The sequence below is a fragment of the Abramis brama genome (assembly GCF_963993115.1).
Source record: "Abramis brama genome assembly, chromosome: 22".
Classification (NCBI taxonomy): Eukaryota; Metazoa; Chordata; class Actinopteri; order Cypriniformes; family Leuciscidae; genus Abramis; species Abramis brama.
The window spans coordinates 938,107-957,500 of NC_139984.1; the positions used below are offsets into that span (position 1 = coordinate 938,107).

General features: G+C 40.5%; 1 protein-coding gene across 2 annotated transcripts in view; it reads right to left on the reverse strand.

Annotated features, from left to right (window-relative positions):
- The window catches only part of l1camb (L1 cell adhesion molecule, paralog b), a 103,591-nt gene that overhangs the window by 68,883 nt on the left and 15,314 nt on the right, over positions 1–19,394 (reverse strand). Inside the window, exons 3-8 of one of the 2 annotated variants that reach the window (XM_084098964.1) lie at positions 12,649–12,663; positions 12,199–12,301; positions 11,387–11,556; positions 4,853–4,978; positions 4,583–4,753; positions 798–912 (exon numbers count right to left, since the gene is read on the reverse strand). In XM_084098964.1, the coding sequence (XP_083955090.1) occupies positions 798–912; positions 4,583–4,753; positions 4,853–4,978; positions 11,387–11,556; positions 12,199–12,301; positions 12,649–12,663 (700 nt within the window). The remainder of the gene's footprint in view (positions 1–797; positions 913–4,582; positions 4,754–4,852; positions 4,979–11,386; positions 11,557–12,198; positions 12,302–12,648; positions 12,664–19,394) is intronic. The other variant, XM_084098965.1, reaches the window with a different exon arrangement.

Here is a 19,394-nt window from a genome sequence, read left to right on the forward strand (position 1 = left end):
GGGCCGGATCATCTTTCCACATGTGCCAAATGTGGGCCGGATCATCTTTCCACATGTGTCAAATGTGGGCCGGATCATCTTTCCACATGTGCCAGATGTGGGCCGGATCATCTTTCCACATGTGCCAGATGTGGGCCGGATCATCTTTCCACATGTCAGATGTGGGCCGGATCATCTTTCCACATGTGCCAGATGTGGGCCGGATCATCTTTCCACATGTGCCAGATGTGGGCCGGATCATCTTTCCACATGTGCCAGATGTGGGCCAGATCATCTTTCCACATGTGCCAGATGTGAAAATAAATATAAAATATATCTTTATACATTCAGTTACCTGTCTGTTGTAAATGGGTCTGTTTTAGTATATGTTCAGTCATGTGTCTGTTTGTACAAATGCTGTCTCAGTCTTAAAAATAATCATCCAAGAATGTCATGGCACATGGTATACTGCACTCTGTATGTATTTTCTTATAAAACAAAGCTTTGACTTTTGAATGTGAAAAACGAATGTGAATACTTTTTTACTCAGACATTTAAAGTGTCTAAATACATTAAATGTGTAAACTACTGTAAACATGTTCATATACGTAACATTAAAATGTTATATTATTTGTTAAAGCAAACATTGTAATAATTAGCCTCAAGAAAAGTCAGAATTCCTATATTAATGCGAGTGTATTAATAATCAGAAGTGCAGTACAGCAGATTGTAAAGCAGATTTTAATTAAACAGTGTGTGCAGTGGTGGTGGTTTGTTTAAACCTAGCAGACATGATAAGAGATGGTCTGAACACTCACAGGCCCTCAGGGATGCACTCCAGAGTCAGCGTTTGGCCCCTGAGCACCAGATGAGAGCTGTGGGATCCTGCGGGCTGGACCAGCTGGGGCCGCCGGCTCTTCACCACTGAATTTGCTGTGAAAACAGGAGAACACCATTCAATCCTACAACTACGTTTTAGTAATTTCAAAAGGCTCTCTTGCATTCCCTTTTGCCAAAAAGGAAGGGAAACGTCAACACATTTCATGTCTTATTGTCTGTTTTTGCCACACTTATTTAAACATGTGTGAAGTAAGATTCAAGAGCATAGTCGGCCTTCCAGTTCCAGTTCTGAAGATCAGGTCTGGGCTTCGTGAAAACTAGAGATTGTACTTGCGCATTTTTGTATCCCTGCTCATGGACAGTTGAAAAAGAAACTGGACTGGCCATCGGGAAACGCAGGACTAAAGCTTGGACCTCCATGAATTCAGAACAAATCTTTTCTTTTCTGTAAATATGTTCAGTCCTTTAAGTAAATAAAAAAGTTCAAGAATTAAGACATCAGCAGTGTTGGGCTTAACACATTACAAGTAATGTGAGTTACATAATGAGTTACTTTTTTCAAGTAACTAGTAAGGTAACACATTACTTTTAAATTTACAACAAAATATCTGAGCTATGTTTTCAAATAGCTGAAACTTTGTTTCCCCATGTATAGACTAACAGCTCCCCTGTCCTCATGTGATGGACTCGTGATTGAGTACAGCACATGCGTTCTGTGTGAACATGATGCTTATTGTAGGTCTAGACTAAATGTGAGCATTTACTCATCTCAACTTGCACAAAAACAGATGAAGTATTCCTTAAAATGAATAAAAACTGTGAAACGCAAACTCTGAATATTACACAAACCTGTAGTAATTAAATATGTTAAATAACACAAATATACTTTATGTATTTAATCTCACTTTATCAACCAATGTCTTTGCTGCTGACCTTTAATGATCCAATTCAACCATACAAATAAGCAAAAATTATTTTAAACATCACAATTTGTTTGTTTTTAGTTTTGAAGTAAGAGTGTTGAACTTTCTTCACCTGCGATCCAGAACGGCAGCACAGCTGAAAGGTTTTATTGAGCTGCGCCCTCTACTGTACAGGAGTGAATTTGCATTTCCTTCAGCCTGAGGCTTATTCATTTCACTTCTGGTGTGAAAGGGCCTTTACATTTGCCAAAAATAGAAATGTTTAAGTCATTAAAAAACAAGCAAGCCCAGCCCAGGTGAGAAAATCAATGCAAAAGTAACACATTACTTTACATAAAAAGTAACTAAGTAACACAATTAGCCACTTTTTTAAGGAGTAGGCTAATGCAATATTGTAAACATTACTTTTCCCAACCCTGGATATCAGTAAGTCTGTCAGAATTATATTTGTGTTAATGGTGTTTTTACAGATGTATAGCAGTTAGCAGTATATTTATGCTTTACTGTCAATTGTGCATTTCTGTGACAAATACTGTATATGCAACATACATTTTGGTACCAAAGACTGTGTTTTAGTCAATAATAATAATTCTGTCCTTTGGTAATTGATTTATTTATTTTTTAATTAAATTTAAAGGTGCACTGTGTAATTTTTAGCGGCATCTAGTGGTGAGGTTACGATTTGCAACCAACAGAAGTTATGGTGGCCGTCAGGAAGTGATGTCGTCGTCTGAGACAGTAGAGAGTAGCCAGTTCAGTAATGAGGTTTCTTTTTAAATTGAGATATTATGTTTACTTAATTATTCAGTATGACGATATGTTATTGCGAATATTATTGTAACTTGTTCATCATTGTGTCAGTGTTTTATTCGCTGACTTTAGCTCGCTTCTTTGCATGCAGAACAACAGTGACAAAACACGTTTGTCCGTTTAGGGCCACTGTAGAAACATGTCGGCGCAAAATGGCTATTTCAATGACCAGCGGTGTGTGTAGAGAGAAATGCTCATTCTAAGGTAATACAAACATAACGGTTCATTAAGTAAGTTCTTCATACACCACTGAAAACATAGTTATGTATGTGATATTGCATTTCTGTCAACAGATCCTCCTAAATATTACACAATGCACCTTTAACGGCCCTAATCCTCACCCCAACTCCATTGTCTCAAATCATTGACAATCAACGTATGGGCCAGATTCAGTTCCATCCAGCCCTGTGTCCTGAAGATACCTGAGAAATTTGGGTCAGCAGCTGATTTGTTTATCTGGTGTTTTTAGATGTCTTTGTGTTACACTGAGAACAATGATGCCATTTCTGGTCTGCCATATTGACTGTCTGCAGTGAATTGCATTTGAGGAAGTTCTTTTCCGAACTCCTCCTACAGTCTTCATCAGATCTTCACAACATTGGCTCAAATCATTTTCAGACCATGCTGGGCAAAAGTTATTAAGTCGTTCTCATGTAATGCATCGACAAATTTAATAAAAAAGATTTCATAAAGAGGTTGTACCTGAATGATACCTTATACCAGGGGTGGGCAAACTACGGCCTGCGGGCCACATACGCTGTATGTTAGGCCCGTCGAGTATTTAAAATGTTTTTCTTAAGATCACATTCATTTTGCCTTTTTCTTGCAATACTTTGCGTTATATATATATATATAGCCTATATATTGCGTTGCATATATTTGACAATTGGAATATCAGATATTTCATGCCATAGCTAACAAATGTAAAAAAGGAAAAATGACATAAAAGCAGATCATCCTTCATTCAGCGCTGTTGTGGCTGCGGTGTGTCACGTAACAAGCAATGACGCGTCACCATGGAAACCAAACAGACAGCGACTTAAGCGCATAGACTTGTTGTACGTTAATGTTTTTTCCTTTTTTGGAAACTCGCAGAGAAAAAAATGTTTGGTAACCGCTTGCATGCCTGTTTAGTTTTTCCTTTGATTTGTTTGCTATTTAGTTTCTTTGCTCCTCTGGATTTGTGGATGTATCCTGACTGATTCCGTTTACTACGCTCCCCTGTGTGCCATGTAACGTTACAGAACCCGGTTTTGTTCATTAAATGTTCTGATCTGACTTTGCTTTTTATGTTTTATTTTACTTAAAATAAATTTGTATCTTCGTTTATTTCGTTTTTTCCACAAATGTATGACTTTTGGAAGTGCAAATTGATTGCCATATGCAGTTTTAATAAAGTTGAATTAACGTAACCTTCTGTCATTTTTACTCTTCTAAGTGTACACTTGCAGGTGTTTTGTTTCTAATTTACTGTTAGGCCCATTAAATAATAATAAGGATAAACAATATTTAAAAAGTATAGGCTATAATGATCTAACATCTGACTAATTAAAAATTAACCTCAAAACATAACATGCTAAATATAACAGTTATCTAGCATAAAAAATGTATTGTCAGAATGTCGTCTCTCAGTTGTTGAATTTAAAATTGAGAAATAAAATTTGTGGTATAGATACGCACTTTCATGAGATTGTTTCATAATCTGCTACTGGGCCGGCCCTCTGTCAAATTTTAAAACCCAGTGTGGCCCTTGAGCCAAAAAGTTTGCCCACCCCTGCCTTATACTCTTATAATCATCACCTGACAATGCCATTTTAATTTGGTGACAGCGCCACCTATAGGTCTACCATTTGATTACGATATATATAAATATAACATTTTGCCCCAATTTATCACTGGAATGCTATTTTTGATGCTTTTTCAATGCTTTTTTTTTGCTCTTCGGGCATGAAAAAAAGCATCCCTGGGTTCTGTTATAGAAATAAAATATGTAATGTGTACTAATCACTGGCAGAAGAAGGTTCACACACAGGCTGTGACGATGATGGCGATGGGATCTTTAGGCAGGATGACGCTGGCAGTGGTGTAGTAGGCATTGCAGATGAAGTCTTCTCTACTGTCATTGACTAGTAAGTTGGCAAAGTACAGGTTTCCGTCCAGACTTATGGTCATCCGCTCACTCAGAGGAATGTGGTGGAATACTGACAAAAAGAAAGAGAGGAATGGGATTCAGTTCAATCAATTAAAGTGTCATGCAGGGTAATTTAGATAAGCAGAATTAGACTCGTTAGGAAACTTACGCTTGTCCATCCAGTGTATAATGGGAGCGACAGAGCTATTTGGAGGGTTACAGTGGAGGACTGTGCTTTCTCCCTCCTCGAACACTCTTCGTTCCTGCTTCTTCTCTCTGGCCAGGGTTGGAATGGCTGTGAAATAGAAATAACACTTTAATGTGTCTATGTATACAATGTTCAGTGTTCAGTATTCAACTCACTATTGATCTGAAGGGTCCTGTCATGTTTATGTCATCACAAAGATAGAGGTATGACCTCATAGTTGCCCAGGCCAACTCTTCACAGACGGACACTTGACAGGTCAGATCAGTGTGTTACTCCTGTCGGTGTAGGACAACTCTCGTTTTCGATTAACCATGTTAAATCTGTGTTTGTCGGGTCTTTGAATGCCTGGGAAAGTGACGTACTATAATATGATGACTGTTGGTGTTGATCAGCATCAAAAAAACAAAAAACAGTAATATTGTGAAATATTATGACAATTTAAAATGACTGTTTTCTATTTTAATATATTTTAAACTGTAATTTATTCCTGTGATGAAAGCTGAATTTTCAGCATCATTACTCCAGTCTTCAGTGTCACAAGATCCTTCAGAAATCACTCTAATATGATGATTTACTGCTCAAAAAACATTCATTATTATTTTCAATGTTGAATAGAGTTGTGTACAATTTTTTTTCAAAATTCTTTGATGAATAGAAAGTTCAAAAGAACAGCATTTATTTAAAATAGAATATTTTCTAACATTATAAATGTCTTTACTGTAACTTTTGATCAGTTTAACTCATCCTTGATGAATAAAAGTATTGATTTATTTTATTTCTTTCCCCAAAAATAAAAATAAAATTCTTACTGACCCCAAACTTTTGAACGGTGATGTTTAATGTTACAAAAGCTTTAGATTTCAGATAAATGCTGTTCTTTTGAACTTTCTATTCATCAAAGCATCATGAAATAAAAATGTAAAAAACTGTTTTCAACACTGATAATAATCATAAATGTTTCTTGATCATCAAATCCTCATATTAGAGTGATTTCTGAAGGATCATGTGACACTGAAGACTGGAGTAATGATGCTGAAAATCCAGCTTTGATCACAGGAATAAATTACACTTTACTATATATTCACATAGAGAACAGCTGTTTTAAATTGGAATAATATTTCACAATATTACAGTTTTTGTTTGTATTTTTAATCAAATAAATGCAGCCTTGGTGAGCAGAAGAGACTTCTTTTATAAACATTAAAAATCTTACCGATCTAAAACCTTTGACCGGTAGTGTATGTTACAATACACCCCAGTACAGTGTATAGCAAATCTCAACTGCTTGATTGCTTGTATCATCACAAAATTAAACAATTAAAATGATCACTCAGCTCTAATCTGCTAAATGCAACAATAAGGCATGAAGATATTAAGACATTATGAACATCAACATCATGATTTTCAAAGCTGCTTTGAAACGATGTGTTATACACTGTCAGAAAAAAGAAAAGGTGCTAAACTTTTACGGGCACTGTTAGGGGTACAACAGCTTGTCTGGGGCAGAACTCTGAAGGCCCCGATATACTCACAGCAACGTTTTTTTTTTTCGTTCTTTGCTTAGGGGTAACCTGTTGAACATTCTCAATAAGCATATGAAAATCATCTGATCATAGCAACGTGGAGTATATCGGGCCTTTATAGGGACATCTTTGTACCTATCAACCCCTAAAAAGGTGCATTATAGTACCTTAGAGTTGTAACAGGGGCTTTCGTACAGCTTTCGAGCCTGTGCACACAGTGCTTTCATTCTCTGTCTTCATTAGATCAGTTTAATAATCCTATTTAATAAGTTATTAAACAAAGGAAATGTATAGCGTCATTGCACTTCGGGCAAAAAACTATTGAAAAAAAGAAAGTGAACGGTGTACAAAAAATGATGATAACTTTTGCAGTGTGGTTAATGCCCAGAGTCGCTAGCGGAGCAGAAATACATCATTTGCTTGGTCCCTTCCAAGTTGCGTTGGATTGCCTCCTTATTCTAAAGGTTGAGAAGTGCGACTCGACTTCAGTGTCGGTCCATCTATCGCTGTTTTCCATGTTTGTGGAGTAAATATATAGGCTATAAACTGTTTGTTTGCACAGCTTTTTAAAAATAGTGGGTGCTGGTGTTTTGCATGCGTTCGACCAATCAACGTACACTTGTGCTATCTGTAATGTTTATGCTATATATAGAATATATGCCTTCCCACACAGCAGCATTGTGACGGCCCAGATCCGGCCCACATCCGGCACGTGGAAAGATGATCCGGCCCTTGGGCGGTTCACTCCTGTTTGCCAGATCTGGGCCACAAGCAGGCCATAGCAATGCCACATGTCAGCCAATAGCAAAGAAATAAACCACAACTGGACCTGATCTGAGCCACAAAATCTGTGTATATTAAATATGGAGTCATCTCAGCCTTAATAAGCCTGTTAACAAGCAGAATCACTGAAGGAAAGAAGACAACAGAAAAAGAGACGAGCAGAAACACAAGAGCTACAACTGACTTCAGTCACAGCCTTAGATGAACTCAACTGGAGAGAAAAGAAGACATCTCTGAAGGTCTCAGCAGAGGAGGATTAAACAACTCCACAAACAGCATTACCTAGGTGTCGCGATAACCACAATATTGTAGTACCGCGCTACTGACAAGCCAACCGCAGAGGAACGCAAGTAACCGCAGCAACCGCGATATTCGCGTGTTTTCTTTTTTCATAAGGCTCTTGTTTTGAACTTTGTGCATGTGTATTGAATGTTAAGTAAGTTAATAATAATAACAAGACTGTTTATCATGGTGATTTGTACATAGGCTCGTATATTCGTGAAAAGGTTGCCGTGTCCAAGGAAAGCGAAATATTTGTTGCATCATCCTTTTAACGTTTAAGGGTATTTACCATGAATGGCGTCAGTGGTCAGCATCCACAGCGCGAGGAAGCCGCGGTGGAAAAACTCAGCGAGTCACGCATGAATCAATGCCATTGGTCTCTATCAAATGAAGCATCAGCTTCAGCGTTACCCATGCGACGCATTGATGGTCAGCAGAGCCTTGAAAAGTGGAGCTCAAAGTTAAAAATAATTAACACCTTGTTTCATTACATCTATCTTTTAATGAATCAGCGTTTTTGAACGTGTTCGTTGAATGAACGGTTTAATGACTCACTCAAAGACAGTCCGTTGCTGTAACTGTGCGCTGAGTGACAGCCTTTCAATAAGCAGAGACGGCGTTTAGTTTCGGCTACATTGGTTACTGAAAATGTCCTCGTTTTTGTGCATGCTGACCACATCGTAACACTTATTTAAATTCCGGCCAGTTGATAATTAGCCTGACTACGTCAGACTTCCTACTTCCGCTCAATTTCATTTCGCTTCTGTATTCAGTCTGAGAAAGCGTAATAGCTTTCCGTTTTCCTCCGGCCTGAAAACAGCCGGCCAATCAACGAACAGAGGGCGGGCTGAGAGCCGTGACGTAGACGCTGATTGTACCGTGGATGCGTAGATTTACTTCACATAATCTGCAAAAGTCGTTCACAGCCATGTTCACTCCGGTATTTCGCTCGATGGTTTTGTTTTCGCATCATACATGTGTTTACAGTGGAAGTTAGATGCGGCTGAGCATGCGCATAACACACGCCATAACCAAACGTTATGTGATTGGCTTACGGGTAACCAATGATTTTAAACTTCCGACAAGCGCCCTTTTCAATTATGCCATGCCAGACTCTGTCTACGAAGCAAAGCGAAGTAGCAGAGTTTGGTATTACCAGGCTAGTTGATAATACCTAGAATATCAAAATCGACTGCTGGCGGTAGATCCTTTTCCTATTTAGCACCAAAACTTTGGAACAGTCTTCCTAACATTGTCCGGGAAGCAGACACACTCTGTCAGTTCAAATCTAGACTAAAAACACATCTCTTTGACCTAGCATTCACATAACACATTATAGACTTCTATAATTCAATGTTAGGATGCATAGATTAGGTCAGTCGGAACCGGGAACACTTCCCATAAATCCCGATGTACTCGTTACATCATAAGAAGAATGGTGTCTACGCTAATATTAGTGTCTCTGTTTATCCCGAGGTTTACCGCAGTCTGCCGGATCCAGGCCGTATCCAGATCTGATGAAGGACCTGCGCCTGGACACGACGACAGCGCAGTCCTGAAGTGTCATCTAGTCTCTTCCCTGTGAAGGCCTCCTTCCCTTTACCTATCTACAGATAAAGCGTTGTCGGGATAATTCCGGTTCACGCAGAAGCGATAAAAATTCTGTATTATAAATTTTAAGGCCAGACAAGTAGTATGTTGATGGTTGGTTTGTAGGGAAGGACTACACGCCTGCGCACATATATTCAAACACAAGTCCCTATAGACTGAACTCGTAATACGCATGTGCACGCCATCGGCGTTCTCACTGGTTCGCGTTTTTGAAGTTTGCGCAGAAAGAACTTTTCTGTTAAAACGGTGTTGTGTTAGCGGTCCCTAAGTTAATAACTAATGATCGTTGTGACGGAAGTGAATCAATCAAACTAACTTTAGCTGGACAATAACTTTATTCTAGAGCTGCTATAAAACCAAAACAATCTCTGTTACTTTAATGTCCTATTATCAATATAAAGCTGCTTTGGAACAATCTACATTGTTAAAAGCACTATATAAATGAAGATGACTTGACTAATCAGTGTTATGGTGACTTCAGAGTTAAACCTCTGTTAATTCTCAATAAAAACTTCTGTAGACGTGTGACAGAAATAAAGTCAGTCTGGTTAGTAATAAGTGAAGCTGGTAATGCTGTTTGTGGAGGTGTTTAATCCTCCTCTGCTGAGATCTTCACAGATTTAATGTCTTCTTTTCTCTCCAGTTGAGTTCATCTAAGGCTGTGACTGAAGTCAGTTGTAGCTCTTGTGTTTCTGCTCGTCTCTTTTTCTGTTGTCTTCTTTCCTTCAGTGATTCTGCTTGTTAACAGGCTTATTAAGGCTGAGATGACTCCATATTTAATATATACAGACTTTGTGGCTCAGATCAGGTCCAGTTGTGGTTTATTTCTTTGCTCTTGGCTGACATGTGGCATTGCTATGGCCTGCTTGTGGCCCAGATCTGGCAAACAGGAGTGAACCGCCCAAGGGCCGTCATTCCACGCTACATGAGGGCCAGATCATCTTTCCACATGTGCCAGATGTGGGCCGGATCATCTTTCCACATGTGCCAGATGTGGGCCGGATCATCTTTCCACATGTGCCAGATGTGGGCCGGATGTGGGCCGTCACAATGTTGCTATGTGGGTTACAATAAATCTGTATTTAGATTTCAGAATAATCATTGACATTTGTAATATAAATTCTGAGGTGTCTCGTTCATTAGCTGATCTGATATTCGCTTCCGTAATGAAGATGAATGTAACTTTTAATAAGTTTCCGGAAAATGCCGACTTTAAACAAATAACAATTTAAATGTTTAGGACGTTTGCGTTGTAAGAATGTACTGGGAGACTTAAGATATAAAAACATTGACTCGTGAGGTAATGTTTTCTCATTAAATGCAGATGATTTCCTATTAATTCAATAAAATGTGTGGGAATACCAATATGACAGCATGGTGGCTTCATTTTTTATGACGTCATGAGCAATCCAGCCATTTATAAAGATATCAAGTGCAGTGTTAGCTCTGGCAGGTCACATCAGTCAAGCTCGCATTAGCTGACTCTCAGCTGATCCACATCTACCTATAGGAAGTTGACGCCTATCACAGCATCCCTATATAAGGTCCATTTGGTATTATTCAGCAGCTTTATCATGTTGATCAGGAGCTAATTACCCTCCTCTATCCCCAGCTCCTCCTCTTGTCCACAGTCAGGACTTAGCCTTCTGATATTCCTCTTTGAATCAGACTCATTAATCTCCAATTATGTTGACATAAAATTATTGAACATTAATGATATTTGCAATGCATTTCTGTTGGTTCTGTTCTGTTTACCCTAAGGGAGTCATCTCTTATCCATGCTAGGCTGCATGGATGGGCAGGGAGTTCTTGCCCAGAACAGAACCATACCAATGCCTATCCAAACTGTATGCTTACTGTCAATCATCTTTGACGATAGTGGTCCTGACAGAACAGTGATCGCCACAGTTCATTCCAACACTAGGTTTGAATCAGTGGATCGCACACATGCCAATCCATTCTGAGCTATGCTGTTGACTTGTTTACATGTTGAGTCTTAGTATGTACAGTATATTATGTTTGTTGTTATATTATATTGTTATATAGTTTGTTGTGCTTGCTTTTGTGTATGTAATTTTAGGTTTATGCTTTTAAAACACCCAGATCAGTGACTGAAAGCAGCGTGCTGCACATTTGACACATGGGAAATTAGGGTAGGTCACCAGGTAGCCTATGCATACAGAAATGTCGCATATAATGCACAGTAAAGCATACCGCAGAGATAGTAACAAATATTAAGAGCACTAAGTTATTCCAAACACTGAGCCAGTGAGCCAGTGCTCGAGGACAGACTCACGCTCTGTGATCAGGTGCACCAGGTCTGAGACGGCCGTTCCCAGCTCGTTCGCCACATAGCAGCGGTACGAGCCCTGATACGACTTCAGCTCCTCATCTGGATCCGCTGACAGGCTCCCAGACCCCAGCAGAACCTTCCCAAACTGCTTTCCATCTTTGACCCAACGGAAACTGTCCATGGGAGACAAGAACAGAAAGACCATCTTAAAACTACAGCAAATAAAGATAGACATATAGAGAGATAAAAAACAAAGGAATATATACAGTGCTGGTCAAAAGTTTACATGCAAAATCTACTGCCCTGAATAAGCTATAATAAATGTCTCCATATAGTCACATGTCAAAATACTAGCTGAATTTACACATATGACCTCGTTCAAAAGTTTACTTATGCTTGATTCATAATTTGTTGCGTCAGGTTTAGGATCAGCTGCTGTCACTCCACCTGTCCATCAGTGACTGTATGATTTTGAGATCCATCATTTCACACCAAGAATAACTCATACACAACTATTACCAAAGCTAACCACAACTGGGCATACATTGATGACAGAGAGATTATGACTAGAGAAATGTTAGAAAGGGACACAAATCCCCAATAATGATTCAAAGTGAAGATCAATCACTTTACTTATGATATTCTGATCTGATAAATTTCATCAATTCAAAAGCAGTATTTTCAGAGATTTTAAAGCGATGTCTTGCTAATCCACATTATTTCAGTTCTACTAATGATTTGATGATCTGAATGATCTGATGAGAAAGTGCTGATGAAGCAGTGGTTTAGATGTTTCTAAGCCAGTTTACGCTCACCTGGGCGTCGGGTTTCCAGTCGCCTCACAGGCCAGATTGACGTCATCCAAAGAGAAAGCGGTTTGAGACTTGGGCTGAGTCGTGATCGTTGGAGCTTCTTTGACTGGGGAGAATCATTGTTGTTACAGAAAGTATATCAATGTTTTGAGTAAAGGTTTAGTTCACACCAGATGGGTGTGAGAGCAACTGTTACTTCTGACAATAAATGCTCCTGAAATATTGTACAACTGGTATTTTCTCATTGTGTCCATTGTTTCTATAACACCTAAAAACTTTTGAATAAAAAATGATCACTTGTTCGTCAGTTTGATTACACAAAATAACATATTGTCTCATAGCACAGGAAAAATCATTTTGTAGAAGTTATAATGTAAAGACTCAGCAGTTATACACAGAGACACAGAGTCAGAAATAAAGGAGTATGCATACAGAGGAAGTCGATGTACTTACGGTTGCTATATGTGTCTAAAAGAGCCACAGAAGGAAGCAGGGGTTGCAGAGAGAGAGAGAGAGAGAGCAAGAACAGGGTTAGAGAGAGTCATGCACAAGCACTCAGACTGTGAGGCATTTCTATCGATGTGAGACAGCATCCTACAGAGAAACAGATTTATGTAAAATCAAAAGCTCAAATGATTCAGTCCATGTGTCTGAGGCTACTCCGTTCAGCTTACACACATTTAAGACAGAAGGGATCAGGCATTTTTGATCTCTTTAGACAGAATGAGGTCAGCAGAACATAAGACAAACCATGGAAATAACTGGACAAATTTTTATCATGATTCGTTGCGACTTTTTGGCAGCTCAACACAATTGGTGGAAACATTTCTATTATACATAATAAAGAGGAGGGAATACAAAACGAGTTGTTTTGGTAGCTTGGTTTCAAGAAAAGCTGTTTCTGGCATTGTTGTTTTATGTTTTGACACCTGTATTTCATTAGTTTTCTGCCATAATTAGGTCATCTGTTGCACCTGTGTCTTTGTATTTTAGTTGTCAAGTTTCACTGTTTCTTCATTTAGAGTTTGTATGTTGTAATCCCGCTGCCTTAGGAAGAACGCTTGTGTCATTGTTTGTGGATTTTCCTTTTGGATTTAGTCTATGCTTTTACCCTTTGTGGTTTTATCTTTTTTTTAAATATCTGCCTGCCTTTTTGTGCTTGCCATTTTAGATTTACATGTTTGTATTTCTTTATTTTGTAAACTTTCGAGGGAACTTGGGTCCAATGATGGTCCTATGGGGAATGAAATACCCACTGACAAGTGGCGCCATACTGACAAGTGCCTGCCCCAGTGTGAGACTGCTTAGGCAGGACTGTTAGGACTGTTAACTCAGGACGAAAGCACCTGAGATCCCACAGGTCCAGGCTGAAAAACCTTAACATTGTGTGCGAAGTTAACAAGTAAATGTGGCTTCTCCTGGTCTGCCGAAACATGTGGATGAAAGGCACCACGAAGGAAACAAATCCAAGTGGTCTCCTCAAAATCCCTCGCTCAACAGTGCGTGGGAGGCAGGAATGGCCTCCATGTAAACCTTAAGAGTGGATGGGGAAGGACCGGCAGAAAGCTGTCCTGAAGGAACTCTTGCACTGAAGTGAAGACCCTCCACTTTAAGGTATATAGTTTCCTTGTGGAGGGAGTTCTAGAGTTGAGGATGGTCTCAATAAACTTGGTTGAAAGACCAGTATTCTGGAGCTAATCCACCTCAGGGGCCAGACCCATCGTTTCCACACTCGTGCCGACCAGAACGGGGCTACATGGAGTAGGCTGATCCTGTCCTGGCGAACTCTCTCTAGAACTCCTCGGAGCAGAGAGATCAAGGGAAATTGTACAGATGTAGCCTCAGCCATGTCTGCACATGGCATCCAGTCCCAGAGGAGTTGGATGAGTGAGGGAGAACCAGAGCGGGCAGTGGGTCATCTCTTGCAACTCCTCTAAATTAACTCCACCATCTTGGGATGGAGTCACCATTCCCTGGGCCTCAGCCCCTGCCTCAACAGGATGTCTACTCCCCTGGGACAGGAACCACTGTTTCGACCATATGACAAGGGTACGAAGATATCTGTGCGTAACCTTGATCATACGGAACCCCTGATCCTGAGCCACCACTGCAGGGATATTATGTACAGCAGGCCAAAAAGTCTTACAGTGATGGCTTGGCCTAGCACAAACCTGGTAACTGCTGCCAGGATAGACTCAATACGAGCAGGAGACAGCTGTGCCCGCATCTAAGTAGTTGAGTCTTAACTAGAAAGGTTGTTCTACGAAATGGTGAAAGCATACTCTTCCTGGAGTTGAGTCTAGAACCAAGCACTTTATCCGGTCGAGAACAACATCTCGATGCCGAACCACCCTTTCCTGAGACTGAGATAATATCAGCCAGTCCTCGATGTAATGGAGTACACGGATGCCCTGGAGTCTGAGAAGAGCCAGAGCTGCATCCATGCACTTTGTAAGAGAGTGAGGGGATAATGCTAGGCCAAACAGAAAAACCCGATACTGAAACGCTTTGCGCCGAAAGCAAATCTCAAGATTTTCCTGTGTTGAGAAGGATGGAGATATAAAAGTATGCGTAATTTAAATCGATTGTGACAAACCAATCCTTGGATTTGATTTGACTCATGATAAAAGGGATCGTCAACATTTTGAATCTCCTCGGAGAACGATTCAGCTGAAGTAAATCTATAATTGGGCATAACCCCCTTCGGGAGTATTCTGAATACTGGGTTCAGTGCCCTGAAGTGAGGGAACAGCAGGGAGCAACCAAACAATTTTTTATACAGGCCTCCTTGGGTAAGGTTAACCCTTAATCGGGCGGACACTGACATTTACGTTCGCTGGAATCCGATGTGCCTTGAAGCGCCGTTGGCGGCAGAGTTGACATATCGATTCCCTCAAAGCCTTCTTAAAAAGAATAACGGTTCTCAGATTCGTTTTCTCCTTTGCAGGCTTCGAGCGAGAGATGAGGATGAAAGGGTATGAAGGCATCTGCACGTAACCTTGGGGGGCTTGAGGCACAACACTCTCTTCTTGTTCCATTACCAGAGCCTACTCAGGGCCGACCCCTAAGGGATGGACCCTGTTAAATCAAGGTGAACGAGAAATGTTACTGAATTCCGTAGCCTCTCTCTACAATCTGCAGGACCCACTGACACATTTGCCATAAGTTCCTACGTTGCAAGATGGTCTTCTAAGGGAACCAGTATCTCGAGACAGGCGTCTGGTGTATTGCGAGTAGACAACTCGGCGCCCTGAAACCGATAACTGGCAGGGAACAACCAAACTGGCTCCTCTAGTAACCTTCTCAGAGGATACGAGCCTCCCAGTGCCGCAACGTCCCTGGGCGTACACTAAGACCTGAACTCAAACCTCTGCACCCCAAAGCACCAAGGGTGGCAGGGTTGTCAGAACGGTCCCCCGAGGGCATCAAGGAGAAACGTGCACCATATAATTGTTTGTGATACATTTCTCCCTGGAAGGGCCTGCCCTCAGAGGCCTGAGCACTTTGCAACAGGCCCTCTTAAGTTGCAAAATCCACAAAGACACAATTGGCAGAAATTGCCCCTCTGCTAAATAGTCTAAAGAGATATCAGACTCTCGAGACTGACCTCTAGTGTAGGTTGAGTAATATGTCATTTCCTTACTTATCTTACTTAAAAAAAGATAAATACCTTTCTTTTCCAAGCAGACTTGGTGGATTTAGATGCCCCCTCTTTTAGAAGTTCTGCCTTGCATTTCACTTTATACAGTGAGGAAAATAAGTATTTGAACACCCTGCTATTTTGCAAGTTCTCCCACTTGGAAATCATGGAGGGGTCTGAAATTGTCATCGTAGGTGCATGTCCACTGTGAGAGACATAATCTAAATAAAAAAAATCCAGAAATCACAATATATGATTTTTTAACTATTTATTTGTATGATACAGCTGCAAATAAGTATTTGAACACCTGTCTATCAGCTAGAATTCTGACCCTCAAAGACCTGTTAGTCTGCCTTTAAAATGTCCACCTCCACTCCATTTATTATCCTAAATTAGATGCACCTGTTTGAGGTCGTTAGCTGCATAAAGACACCTGTCCACCCCATACAATCAGTAAGAATCCAACTACTAACATGGCCAAGACCAAAAAGCTGTCCAAAGACACTAGAGACAAAATTGTACACCTCCACAAGGCTGGAAAGGGCTACGGGGAAATTACCAAGCAGCTTGGTGAAAAAAGGTCCACTGTTGGAGCAATCATTAAAAAATGGAAGAAGCTAAACATGACTGTCAATCTCCCTCAGACTGGGGCTCCATGCAAGATCTCACCTCGTGGGGTCTCAATGATCCTAAGAAAGGTGAGAAATCAGCCCAGAAGGAGCTGGTCAATGACCTGAAAAGAGCTGGGACCACCGTTTCCAAGGTTACTGTTGGTAATACACTAAGACGTCATGGTTTGAAATCATGCATGGCACGGAAGGTTCCCCTGCTTAAACCAGCACATGTCAAGGCCCGTCTTAAGTTTGCCAATGACCATTTGGATGATCCAGAGGAGTCATGGGAGAAAGTCATGTGGTCAGATGAGACCAAAATAGAACTTTTTGGTCATAATTCCACTAAACGTGTTTGGAGGAAGAAGAATGATGAGTACCATCCCAAGAACACCATCCCTACTGTGAAGCATGGGGGTGGTAGCATCATGCTTTGGGGGTGTTTTTCTGCACATGGGACAGGGCGACTGCACTGTATTAAGGAGAGGATGACCGGGGCCATGTATTGCGAGATTTTGGGGAACAACCTCCTTCCCTCAGTTAGAGCATTGAAGATGGGTCGAGGCTGGGTCTTCCAACATGACAATGACCCGAAGCACACAGCCAGGATAACCAAGGAGTGGCTCTGTAAGAAGCATATCAAGGTTCTGCCGTGGCCTAGCCAGTCTCCAGACCTAAACCCAATAGAGAATCTTTGGAGGGAGCTCAAACTCTGTGTTTCTCAGCGACAGCCCAGAAACCTGACTGATCTAGAGAAGATCTGTGTGGAGGAGTGGGCCAAAATCCCTCCTGCAGTGTGTGCAAACCTGGTGAAAAACTACAGGAAACGTTTGACCTCTGTAATTGCAAACAAAGGTTACTGTACCAAATATTAACATTGATTTTCTCAGGTGTTCAAATACTTATTTGCAGCTGTATCATACAAATAAATAGTTAAAAAATCATACATTGTGATTTCTGGATTTTTTTTTTTTAGATTATGTCTCTCACAGTGGACATGCACCTACGATGACAATTTCAGACCCCTCCATGATTTCTAAGTGGGAGAACTTGCAAAATAGCAGGGTGTTCAAATACTTATTTTCCTCACTGTATGTCACCCCCAAACTGTCAGCTCTTGACAGTTACATTCTTAAAAATGTCTGGATGCAAGTTAGTAAAACCCAACTTTTTTTGTTAACATGATAATCCACTGCAATAAATTCTGTGTTTTTGGATTTTATCTTTTTCAGTTTCATGTTCCCCTTGTTTATCTCCTGATTGTTTACATCATCTGTTTCTTGTTAGTATTCAGTATTCTTTCTCAGGTCTTGTCAATTGTTGGATATATCATAAGTGTGCTTAGTTTTCTTCTTTATATTCCAAGTTACTTGGTATTATTTTACTTCTCTCTTTATTTCTAATAAATCACCTGCAATTGGATCCTGCTCTCTTTCGTCTTTAAGTTTGCACGTTACAACTTTACACATCTATAAGGCCAGCCAGAGAGTGTTTTTGCATATGTTACCCCTTTTCCACCAAAAAAGAACTGGTTTGGAACTGGTGCTGGTTCAAAGTTGGTTCAACTTGCGAACCTTCTCAGAACCTGTTTGTTTTTCCACTGACTAGAGAGCCCAGCGAACGACGTCGTTACGTTACTGTGTACGTTGCCATACGTCTTAGCTTTCCCAACTTCAAGCATAACAATTACAATGTTAGACTACATCGTCTTTCTGCAAATGTTTCTCCTGGCTTTGCGATCCTATACTGGGGTCAGAAGAAGATGTTTAGAACACATTTGTGCTGCTCGTCTGGATTACTATAGACGGAGGTTACGTTCGAGAAGAAGTTCGACAATAACCCCGCCCCCAGCCCTCCGACGTAAGCATGACGTGGTAAAAGAACGGTTCTAGTCCAGCAAAGAGTTGGTGCCGCTTTGGAACCAATTTTCCTGGTCGAGAACCGGTTCTTTGGCTGTCGAAACACAAAGAACTGGTTCACGAGTAGACACCGGCTCCAAACCGGCACCAGCACTGCCTTGGTGGAAAAGGGGTATGTGTGGTTTCAGTCCTTCCTACATTTTGTTGTAATTTTAGTATGAAAGTTCTTGATGAATCATGATTTCGTTTCGGGACACACCAAGCCGATGGTCAGCCATCAGCCAACGGCGGGCCATCGGCGAGCATCTGTTGGACTAGTTTTTGCGGTGTGTTCCACACGTTGGCTCTTGTTGGGCTCACGTTGGTGGCAGTTTGCCCTATTCATCATTATGAATCGGCATCGGGGGCTGTTGGTGAGAGTGGGAACTCTGATTGGATGTTCAGTTTAGCGAACTAGTCAGTGCAATAGAATGAAAGCGAAAGTGATGAAAAAGAGCAAGTAAGTCAAGACGGCACTGACAGAAGGCTAATCTAATGTTATGTTATCCTACCTGAGCTTTCCAAAACGTGAATATTTTCATAATAACACGAGCTTGCTTAGAATGAAGAAAATTATCAATAACTGATATTCAAAATGGTAAGCAAGCACTGCTTTGTTTACTTTTTGTATATCTGCATGCATCTCGACGAATATAGACTATTGACACCTGCTGATATAGACAGTTATTTCCTACACGCAGACTAGCAAGAGTGCACATGCTAGTTTGCAGTCGGCTTTAGTCTGTGCTTTGTGTTTAAGCGCAGCTTTTTGGTCCAGACGCTGCTGGTTTATGTCACCGCTAGTTCAAGCCGACTTGGTGTGTCCCAGGCTTAAAATGTTCATATGCAGATTTCACACACAAATTTGTTCATATGCACGGGTTAGTGAATGATACTTTTTGACACGGTTAGTAAATTAGGTTTATTGACCAAATTGTTGCAAAATATAAGTTTGATAAAAAAGTATTTATCAAGATACCACCGAATACATCATTTAGTATCAAGAAGTGTGAAGCTGCACCCTTATCGCTATTACAGGAATAACTGCTA